We start from the raw sequence: 12,509 nt of genomic DNA, 5'->3' as shown, positions 1-12,509 counted from the left end.
CTCTATTTTATGTCAGTTATAACAATTATGTTTGTTAGACAAGTAATACATTTTTTTTAATTTACAAAATGTTTTACTTATTTTCACATTAAACAACATGTAGCATCTAACATTTTTCATATTATTTTGATTCGATTTACGTTAAAAAAACAAGATTATATAATTATACAGCATCAACTGAAATATATTTGATATATATTCATACATAATAAATGAGAATTTATTAGATCAAGAGTTAATTCTTAATATGTTTTGAAGAGATTATATTTAATTATTGATGATAACAATAAATGAATTAAAATATAAAATGTCTACTGTCTGATAAACTACTATGCACCCTGAATTTGACGAAAATTGTTTTGAAATTGATATAAAAATTTCATACATTACATACAACATATAATTTCATACAACATCCTTAGTGATTCTCTTGCTAAACCAAATTTTATAACAATAATTTGTAGAAATTCATTTATTTTTATACCTGAAAGGAATTTGGCAGCATAGCATCCTTTCTCTACAATTTCCAACATGCAAAAAAGTTTTAATAAGAAATCTGATGTTCACTGTATCATCACTTAAAACTCTTTATCTATTATGATGTATTTTTAACAAAGCTGAAAAAGTGTATCCCACACCTCTATGAATCATAATTTCCACAACAATTACAACTCATTACCTCTTTATAGTTAATTATTAACTTAATTATCTGAGATTCAACAGATATAATTAAAATGCAAAACACAATGCTTCAAAATATTAAATAATCCAGTTATGAATTTTACAAATTACAATCAGTGAAACTCCTTTTGAATCAGATTTATAAATTGGGCTCCTAACAAAGAAAAATTTTAATGTAAAAATTTTTAATGGGAATCAATAATTACAAAATGAAAAAAGCTAAATTTTATGTTCATATTATAAAACTTTTATGATAAAATTTTGAGATATTAATCATCAAACTTGACTGAATATACTACTTAATTTGAAAGTAGAAAATTATTCTAGAAATTTCAGTCTTTTTAATTTATTGGCTAATTTAAACTCCAACACATCAAAAAATAAGGTATTAAGAAAATGTGCCAATCAATTGAGCTATTACTATAACATTGTAACAGAATAGTAGAGCTTACATATAATTAATTTGCTATCATTGAAAAGTTATCCAAATCAATACATATCTTAAGTAAACAATTTTTCATCATTTAGTGATATTAAACTGCCAAATGGATCTTTTTTAGATTTTTTTGAAAATGTTATTTCAACATTTTTATAATCATTATCAGAAAGAATCTGTTCTGGTACATCACTTAAATTATGTACAGTAAACTCAGAAGTGGAACTTGTACTTGATCCAGGTGTAATTCCATCAATCCTGTCTAAACTATTACTAAAAGACCTTGCATTATTTCTCAGTGATCTTCTATAATTACTATTATTATTTGTTGTAAATACATTACTTTTTGGGTGGTTATTATTGTTTAAATCAAATATATTATCAAGTGATGATATTTTTCTAAAACCTGATACCATTGTTGCATTTCTACCCATACCATTTAAATAATAACCAGTAGATGATGATTTCTTCAAATTTGGTAGCTTTGTTGTACTTCCTCTCAAAAATGCTTCATTATTCCTAAAATGCCGTCAAATATATTTGGTATATTTGTCTTCCAAGCTATTTTAAATAACTGCTACAGATGTTTTGCATGCATCCATTGGTCGAATAGAAAGAATATATATAATTATCAATTATTAGATTTAAAATGTTCAATAGAAAAGAATTTAAACATCTACAATGGATGCATTCAAATCAACTTATATGGTAACGATTTGTTTTAAATTATGATAGTAACACTAATTTCAGATTATTTTTTTTTATTTTAAAAAGTTTACAACAATGTTTCCTTATATAAAGATTTACTGATTTTGATAAGTGATTGCTGAAATCAATACTACTGTGACTAATCTAGATAACAAAAAGTAACTACTGAAATCTGTCACTTATTCCTGCTGGACAGAAGTAGATTTTTGTTTCATACGTATCATGATTCACATTTTTTTTAAACAAGATGCAAGGAGCATAGAATTATTTATTTACTTTAAATCAATAATACATACAGTATACCATCACTGATTTTTACAAAAAAAAACTTAAAAAATCAATTTTTTTTTAATACGTAATATTTTAATAAAAGTAAATTACAACTGAACATACATCAATTTATAGATTGTACAAGACACCAAAACTTTTATTTTACTTTAAAGGAAATGAAAATTAAATTCCATTTTTACTGAATTATGAAAGGCTGAAATTATGAATTCAGTTTAAAATGCATAATTTTTTAAAATGTATATTCAAAACTTACTTTATAACAAAGAGGACCAATTTTGACGGTTTCAATTATATCTTAAAGAGGAAGGTTCCCCTGATGGTCCTGCATGAAAATTTTTTGAATGAAAAATTACATGTGCGCAACATACAAAATTTGAAGAAAAATTTTAAATGACCAAAAAAAGAGGAGGAGGAGGTTCTGAACCTTCTTCTGCATGAGTTTTTTTATTATATTCAAGCCTTGCTCTTCACCAAATGTATCAATTTTAATTCTTCTTTCATATTACACTAAACATCAATCTAACATATTGAAATATGTTCTATTGTAAATTTTCCCAGATAACTTAAGTGAACAATGTTTTAAAATAAAAATTTGCATCACTGTTAACATAGTCAATTTGAAGGTATTTTTCTTAGTCAAAATCATTAGTTAACATAGGATAGTTATGTGTGTGAGTATATATATATATATATATATATATATATATATAAATAGATTGCATAGTGAGAGTTGTTTGATAAATCTGTGTAAAAATAAAGAATACATAATTTTTATGAAAAATCTTTTTTATTTCTCAATATAATTTCTTTTCAAATCTATACACTAAGTCAGTTTTATTCAAGTTTTTTTGGTCCCTCATAGTATGATTTATACAAGTAATCTAAATAGGATGATGTTTCAGCAATAAGTTCAGTTACTGTAAATCTCTTTCTAGCAAACCACTTTTTCTTCATATTTGGAAACAAATATTATTTTCAACGTGCTAAGTCTGATGAGTACAGAGGATGCAGAAGATAATTATGTACCATAATTTGACATTGCTGTCACAATGACAGAAGAGAGGGCAGATGCATTGTCTAAGTGAAAAAAAATTTTCTTTCAACAGTCTATCCTCCATTACTATAGCATGGATAATTTTCAATATTCTTTGCAGTTGTAATCTCAACCAGGTTATATGGAATGTTCACCATCATTTTGTTCATATGACCAGTCTGAAAATAACCAAAGCACTGGTAAACTGTTCTAACTGATGGAGTTGATTCATTGTAATATTTATCCAGCTTGGCTATAGGTTTTCTGTTTAGTTTTGGCTTTCAAACAAACTATCTAAATTCTCTCTTTTTCTTCAATTTTTGCAAATCATAATACTTGATCAACTTAAACAGCTGCCAATAACAGAATTATGAATATATATGACTGAAACTTGGTGTGTGTGCTCCTAGTGAAGATGGAGAAAACCATGAATGACCTCAACAAAGTACTGTAAGCACCATTTACTGACTGCACAAACTCCAGTGTAAACAATTTCATGTAAAAACTTAAAAAAGTTAGTAGGGAAACTTAGGGTGGATATATAACACCTATTTCCACACTTTAGATACTTAATTCATGTATGGTAAAGGTCTTCGAGATTTTTTAAAACTTTTCATGTTGCTTTAAGTTGGTTGTTATTGTTCAATTTGCTGTATTCCTTTTCTTATTTTTATTATACAAAACTGTTTTTGCCTTTTACATTTTTTCAAATGTTTTTTTTTTTTTCATATGAGCATTGTTTGTTCATAGGCCTATTCATTTTTAAATAAAAATCAAATTAAAAAATAAAAAAACATAATACAAGGATTACTTTTTTCAAGGTTCGATCTGATTCGAAGGTCTGATTTTTCAAGGTTCGGTCGTGAAATAAAAACCCGCGCAAAAATCAGATGAACCTTTGCGCATATGTGTTGCGCAGCATCTCTAGTATGGCCTTCAATCACGCCGCGTCACTTCGTTTAGTTCTGAACACGCAGCTAGCATGTAAACATGTCTACAACAATAGGATCTCCCGCCAAGTGTGAAGTGCGTGCGGTAATTTGATTTCTTCAGGCTGAGGGGTGTAATGCAGCTCAAATTCATCGACGAATAAATAATGTGTACGGTGAAACTTCAATGAGTGATAGCAAAGTGCGACAATGGTGCAGGAACTTTAAAACAGGATGTACAGATGTTCATGATGTAGGAGGTCAGGGAAGGAAGCGATGATCTCGTTGAGCGAGTGGATGAGGCAATTCGAGAAAATTGTCGGTTCACAATTTCTGTATTGAGTGATTCGTTTCCTGAAATTTCAAGGTCATCTCTCTACACCATTGTGAGTGAGAGACTTCAGTACCGCAAACTATGTGCAAGATGGGTTCCCGACAATCATAAAACAATGAGAACGGATGCCTCCCTAATGTTTCTCCAGTGCTACCACAATGAAGGAGAAGATTTTTTGAACAAAATTGTTAAACGGGACGAGACATGGGTCCATTTCGAAACTGAAGAAACGAAAGAACAATCCAAACAGTGGATGCACTCTCATTCTCCCAGTAAACCAAAGAAGTTCAAGTGAACCTTCTCCAACAGAAAGTGTATGGCTACTGTGTTCTGAGACCAGAATGAAGTTCTCTTGTTGGAATTCATGGAACGTAGCACGACCATCACTGCAGCCTCATACTGCGAGACTCTTCAACGTCTACGAAGGGCAATTCAGAATAAGCGGAGAGGAATGTTGTCATCAGGCATTGTCTTTCTTCATGACAATGCTCGGCCGCACACTGCAGCTGTAACAAAGAAGCTCCTGCAGCGTTTTCGTTGGGAAGTGTTTGATCACCCACCATACAGCCCGGACTTGGCTCCATCCTATTTTCAACTCTTTGCTGACATGAAGCGCTGGCTAGGAGGACAACATTTTGACAGACATCGAGTTGCATACCAGCGTAGAAACATGGCTGAAAACACAGGCAGCTCCGTTCTATGACGAGGGTATTGAAAAGTTGGTACAACGCTACAACAAATGTCTAAATCGGAGTGGCGACTATGTAGAGAAATAGCGTAACTATGTAAGTACTTGTTACAAATAAAAATTTTTTTATTTTCATAGTGGTTTTAATTTTATGACCGATCAGACCTTGAAAAAAAAATAACCCTCGTACTATTCAAGTCTTCTCCATGGTTCAACATCACTACCGCCGAGGAAAAACATCTATAGAGAAAAATAAATTGTTTGAGGGGTGTATGGTAACATTAATTCTGATAGAAGGAGCAAAAATGTATGTTTTAGACACATACAATTCCAAAAAGAGATATATTTCATATCATAAACCTGCTTATTAAAAATGCATACCTGAACAATATATAAAAAATAGCCTTTAAAATTGATTTTTATAACAGTAACAACGTGACAATATTTTATAACAATAATAATAATCGTTATTATTGTTTGTTATGTTTAGTGTAATTTTGTAATTTCATTATCAGTACAACTTTATGGAACTTAAACTTTGAAATGCCACATACAATATGCTAATTTATGAAATTAGCATATAAGGAATTATTATAATATTATTTGAGTTTAATGTTGCAAACGTATTTCAAATAAGATTCAATTAGTGAGAGGGGACTTCATTTATGCTCATATCTAAATCATATTTAATTATGGTTTGAGTTGATCTAATTGCTTTTTTGCTTTTTCTGTCAGAATTAATGTTACTATACACCTCTAGAACAATTATTTTGCTCTAGAGATGTTTTTCTTCAGTGATTGTTATGTTAAATGCATAGAGAAGAATTGAGTGGTATTAAGTCTTTATTTTCTAGTTTGATTTTTATTTTAAAATGAGCAGGCATATGAACAAACAATGCTCATATGAAAAAACCATTTGAAAGAAATGTAAAAGGCAAAACAAAAAAAAAACAGTTTCTTAAAGTTTTTAAGATCATATTTAGATATGACCATATCTAATTTGTTTCTGAGATTGGATTTTAAAATAGTAGAAAAAAAAATACAATACTCAGATCAGTTTTCTACCAATTAATTAAAAAAAAGGTAGGGTTTACTTGAGACCTAGGTGCTTATCTAGGGAGAGCTTTGGCTCTGGTGAATGTGAGAGATGATGCAACCAAGGATGGTTAAATAACACCAATTTCCACATTCCTTAATTCAGTGCAAGGTAAATGTCTTCAAAATTTTTCACAACTTTTCATGTTGCTTTGAGTTGATTGTTATTATTCAATTTGCTGTGTTCCTTTTCTTATTTTTATTATACAAAACGGTTTTTTTTATTTTTTTCTTTTGCCTAAATCAGATAAAATCACAATTCTTGCAAGAAAATTCTCTCAGCCTCTCTCAATCCAGCTCCAACACTTAATCTGCAAGAAGTGCTCCTCTTAAGTCAAGCAACCCAATGGAAGGTTGTGAATAATCCTACCAGGATTCTGGTTCGGTGAACAGATTTATGTTGTGGGGGGGGACTTAGGATTGTATCCTTATTATACCGCTCTGCTTGAATGAGTCAAAACATTGAACTTTTTCAAGATTAGGGAGAATAGAAAGAACAAGCTTGTCAGACTACCTTGAGTATCAGCATAGAAGTAGAGAGGAGGCATCCCATGTTGCAAGAGGCAGCACTGTGGGCCGATCCACACATACCTCTCTCTCTCTCTCTCTTTTTCCTGTTTAGCCTCCGGTAACTACCGTTCAGATAATACTTCAGAGGATGAATGAGGATGATATGTATGAGTGTAAATGAAGTGTAGTCTTGTACATTCTCAGTTCGACCGTTCCTGAAATGTGTGGTTAACTGAAACCCAACCACCAAAGAACACCGGTATCCACGATCTAGTATTCAAATCCGTGTAAAAATAACTGGCTTTACTAGGACTTGAACGCTGGAACTCTTGACTTTCCAAATCAGCTGATTTGGGAAGATGTGTTCACCACTAGACCAACCCGGTGGGATGATCCACACATACCTGAATTCTAAAAAGATTACAGAACTTTATCTTGAAGCAAGTCAGGAAACATGACACAAAAATGGTCAGAAAGCAGACTGCGATGTGGGGATGGAAGTAAGAAGATGAAGAGTAGCTGTGAGCTGCAATATTTGGAGGAAAGTAGTGTGAGAACCCAGCATCCTACATGATTTGTAATGCTGATTAGTAAATAAGTGAGTTCTATACATTTAAAGATTTTATAATATATGAAAATCAAAAATAAATTAATTGCAGCTGCAAATTTTTGTAGTCATCAAATTCCATCTTTTTACTTCTAAATGTTCTAGTTAATCCATTGAAATAACCTGCTAGACACTAGACTTGAATTTTACAACTTAATAGAAGAGAAAATTTCTGTTTAAGCAATTTCTCAATGTTTTATAAATTATATGCAAAATTACGAAGATCAGATTAGCAAAACATTATATTTGACATTTTATGACATGACATTGTTTTACAACTGTTAATGTAGTTAGAGTTTAAACATTTGTTGTGGACTCATGCAAATGAATCTTAAGACAAACAGAAAAGTTTTTCTTACAGCATAAATTTATTAACAAAAAATGTCATAATTTATTTTAACTTCTGAAACAGTTTAAAACTTGAATAAAAATACCCAAAAAATACCTTGTTACAATGTCCAAAGACACTGCATCTTATTTAGGCCAGTTCAAATTTCATACAAATATCAAGCATGTGAGTATTAACTAATGAAAACTATATTTAAACTTATCATACAATGTAAACAGTCTGAATGGGCTTAAAGTTTAACACCGACGGGTCCAGGACTGTATATCTAATCAATAAATGTTTGATATCGAGTGTTTAGGGTACACAATCTGTGATGGTAATGTATATCATTATGTCATGACTGAACTGTAGAAAACAATAGTTTTACAATTTTTTTTCATGAATATAATCCATTTTTCCATCTGTTTAGGCCCTGAAGTAATAATAATATAGGCAATCCTATGTACACAATTGGTACATTTCATATAAGGAAGGAATTGTAGGTAAATGAAAATTAAATTTATAGATGATCTGGTAGTAAGGGAAAATACAATGGCAGAGTTTATTGGGCAGCTGAATGAGTACTGCAAAAAATGTCAAAAAAATTTCAAAGAGTATAAAGAGAAATAAAAGTGAAAACTGGATGAAATTTAATACAGGAAAATATGAAATAGTAATCACAACTAGGAAAATAATAGATCAATTCGTGGAGTAATGGTTAGACAGAAACAACTACGAAGGGTGAAATATTTTTTTATATTTGAAATTTATAGTGTGGGAAAGTGGAGGAAATAGGAAATAAATAAAAGTGCTAAACAAGTGTGATTGCTTTTCGAAAGGTGATCTAGAAAGTGAAGAATCTGATATGAAGCAGAAATATACGGCAAAAAGCAAAAGGTGTTTAATCAGGCCTATAACGTCCATAAGGTAAGTAATGTAATCCTTCATTTTAAAATTGTACTTCAGTCATCAGAGAGTTAATAAATAATTGACAAAAGAGATATAAACAAAGGCTTGCAAAATAGAATTACTGGTTAGTATAATTATAAGCATAGACAAGATGAAATTCATAAGTGTCAAGGATGAGGTGCAGGCATATGAAGAGACTAAAGAATTATTTAGCAAATGAGGAAGGAGACTAAGCCAGATGTAATGCCAAAAGAGGAAGAGTTTGAGAAGTTTATGTTTTACGTAGCCAGAGCCAAATGTTAAAAAGTGTATGTGATAATGACTGAATATACTAGATTAAATAAAAAATATTTTATAAAAAAAGGAATGCTTTTCCAAATATTCTGTTTGCAAATTTTTATAAAGAACAATATTATATTTTTAAATTTATCAAGACCAAAATAAGAATAAAATATCAGATTTTTTAATATATTTATAATAGCAAAAAATAACTTTCTACGTTTTCATTAACACAACAGATAATTAACATTAACAAAAATCAAGTCTAAAATTCAAATTAAACTTTCTAGCTTATAAGTACGAAGATATTAGTTTTAAAAACAGGTATATGTTATATTTAACTTACCCAGAAGCTCCTTGGGCTTTAGCTGTTTTTCCATTTTCCCAAGAACCTTTACGACCAGTACGATCTCGAAAAGAATCTGTGATACCATTTAAGCTAAAACAGAATTATTAATAATTACATTTTTTCATATAATTTTATTTTAGTACTCTTTTTTTATTTATTTTTTTTGAAAACATTCTTTAACTTTATAAATTTGCTTAAATACTTATTTCCTTATTTCTCATAAAATTATTTCTTTATACAATTCTTGGTTAGATTAAGTGACCTTATGCATGTTGCATTCCATAACTAAAAAGGTTGTAGCCAACCTAGGAGATAAAAGTAATCTCAGAAACTGTTAAAACCATTCACAAAATTAACAATCATCCCATGTCTGGCTTATTAAGGAAAAAGTATGAAATAGTTTCTATTAACCTTTAACCTGACCAACCATACCATACAGCACATCACCATATCAAACCTAACAAAACAGACATTTTCAGTTCTACAGGTGACACCTTCTTTCTAATTGTTACAGGGACTGGCATTATAGTGAGTATCATTACTCTCAGAGAAAGCTACTTAAATGGAAATTTTCAGCTCTACAGATGACCTTTTTCTTTATTTGTTACAGGGACTGACTGCATAGTAAATATAATTACTCTCAGAGAGCTATTATGAGTTTTTTTTATAAGGTACTTTACATGCATCACACCCATAGAGAAGAATTGGGACAGATAATGTAGAGTAGCAAATTAATATACTCTTTCTATCGAGAAAAAATGCATTAAACATACACACTGCTTTTACTAAGTAGGGGATTAAGTGAATATTAGAACAAAATAAAACAAATGATACTTATAAATAACAAAAAATGAAGTACATTAAAAGTACACAATGACTAAAAGTCTTAAAATTTTAAAATAAATAGTCATAAGAACTGTACCAGTAATTGAACTCCAATGACCAAACCACACAATATTTTGTAATTTTATACCTAATACATATAATTGGATACAATAATGCCCTCACTGACTCACTCTTGCACAGAAATGGGGAAAAAAATAAAAACAAAGATATCAACAAAAAAAATCGCATTTATATATACAAAAAAAAAAAAAAAAAAAGACTGAGTTAACAACTCATAAATTAATAAAGCTGAATACAATTTAGTTAACAAAAAAAACAAAATTAATCATTTCACACAAATCAAATTAATAAACAATTAAACACCAAACAGAGCGACTGAAATAAAGAAAATTAACTACTACAACTGCAAATTTTTCTAAACTGATCAGAGTGCACTTTGATAAACAAAAATACAATGTATACTTAAAAATACATCACTGCAAAAGATTCACCAACCAAACTTCAAACAAACAAATCATAAATTCACCATTAACAACAATTTAAATACACTATACATACATACAAAAAAGGCTGGACAATTTAATACACTTAAACAATATAATTTATATAAACACAAACATAAATGAACAGACACATATCATATCCAGCAAGCTTTTGGACTACATTTAAGTACATGTCTAATTCAAGAAATTGACAGCAATAACATCTTTAGTGCCAGTATAAAAAACTGAAGCATCAGGCCACTAAAGCAACTGAAAAAATTGGAACATAAGATATTAAAATTTTACATTAAATAAAAATATAAATAAGTAAATAAAAATAACAATAGCTTTATTACTAGTATTGCATGTTGCATGTTGTAAATTTCTGTGGTCTACTCATGATTCTTTGAAGTTCCTAGAATTTGCCTTTGAAAAAAAGAAACTTGATACACTTCCATCCCACTTATGGGTAATAAGTTATTAACCAAGCAGGAGATTAATTTAAAAAAAATAATCATAATACAATTCTAATAATAAATCTTCTAATCACATTCTTTTTACATATTCATCCTACTATTGTCATAATTGTGATTCATTTTATATTATAATCTATGAACTGATTATAAAATTACTTATTAAAAGCAGTTCAAGTACACTTATAAAAAAAATTCTTTTCAACCAAGTTAATAAAAGATAATACAATATCTTGGATGCATGAAAATCTTGGTTGCATGAGAATAAATTGATTACAAAATTAACCTTTCTCTATCTAGTGCCCATTGAAGCATAACTGAGTTCTCAAAATTCATTTTTCTGCTATCTGTTGCATGGGAGTTTTCATTCTCTAAATTAATGTATATACTCTAGAAGAAATATGTCTATTTTTTTCAAACATAATTTAGATTGGAATCAACATTTAAAAAAAGTAAGATGGGTATTCCATAAGTGTGAAAGAAGGATGTAATAATTCAGATCATAATAAAGCTACCATGGTCATTCAGAAAGTTTTTGGCCTTACACAGAGAAGAAATCAAATCAAATTTATTACATTAAATTAAACAGTTTTTACATCATAATTCTCATTAATATAAACTAATTATTACAAAATTAATTAACATAAAATTAATACCCAAATACGCACGCATTAATACCCATGTGCCTAGTGGCACGTGGATGGATAATAAGAGTCCTATACGAATAGTACTACATAATTACATTCATAATCGTTTGAAAAATATATGATGCATTGTTCAAAAGTAAGAGCTGATGAGTTATAAATAGTGATTGGCAATACTGATTGGTTCACACTTATGCAGTAGCTTTAAGTGGTCTGTTAAGCCACTAAATTCATGTCAGTTCATTGTTGTTTGCCTTACTGAGACAGTGTGGACATGTAGTTGCCACAATATGCCTTGTAAGACAAGGAATATAAATTCCTTGTCGCCTTTGTGAGAAAGTGTGTTACAATGGGTGCGGTAATAATAAATCCTGCCAGATGTGAAGTTTAATCAGTGATTAGATTTCTTAATGCAAGAGAACATAATGCTGCTGAAATTCACTGTCAATTGTGTGAAACATATGGGTCTACCGCAATGAGTGAAGGAAAAGTGAGTCAATTTTGAGTTTACGGAAGGCTATTCAAATGTTCATGATGAACAGAGAAGTGGCAGGCCTAGTCTCCAGACTGACAATCTTGTTACACATGTGAATGCAAAAGTGAGAGAAATTTGTCAGTTTACAATTAGAAATCTCTCTCTACAATTTCCAGAAGTTTCAAAGACAGCATTGATGAGCATCATGACTAACACTCTAAGCTACCATAAACTGTGTGCACGAAGGGTACCGAAAATACTGACAAGTGCTCACAAAGATCACAGAATGACATCTGATGTGTTTTTCTTGATCGCTTTAATCATAAGGAGACAAATTTTTTCCCATAACATCACAAGTGATGAAATGTGGATTTTCTACATCAATGGTGAAATGAAACAATTCATGCAGTGG

At 30.0% G+C, this 12,509-nt stretch overlaps 1 protein-coding gene across 1 annotated transcript in view; it reads right to left on the bottom strand.

Moving 5' to 3' along the window:
• Positions 1–1,170: 1,170 nt before the first annotated feature.
• LOC142322708 (kinesin-like protein KIF12) overlaps positions 1,171–12,509 on the bottom strand; it is a 180,863-nt gene continuing 169,524 nt past the window's right edge. Inside the window, exons 15-16 of the mRNA XM_075361785.1 lie at positions 9,175–9,267; positions 1,171–1,636 (exon numbers count right to left, since the gene is read on the bottom strand). Of these exons, the coding sequence (XP_075217900.1) occupies positions 1,183–1,636; positions 9,175–9,267 (547 nt within the window). The 3' untranslated portion in view covers positions 1,171–1,182. The remainder of the gene's footprint in view (positions 1,637–9,174; positions 9,268–12,509) is intronic.

This window comes from Lycorma delicatula, chromosome 4 (genome assembly GCF_047948215.1).
Source record: "Lycorma delicatula isolate Av1 chromosome 4, ASM4794821v1, whole genome shotgun sequence".
NCBI lineage: Eukaryota > Metazoa > Arthropoda > Insecta > Hemiptera > Fulgoridae > Lycorma > Lycorma delicatula.
Note: the sequence above shows the minus strand (reverse complement) of the source record. Positions and strands in the feature narration are given on the sequence as shown.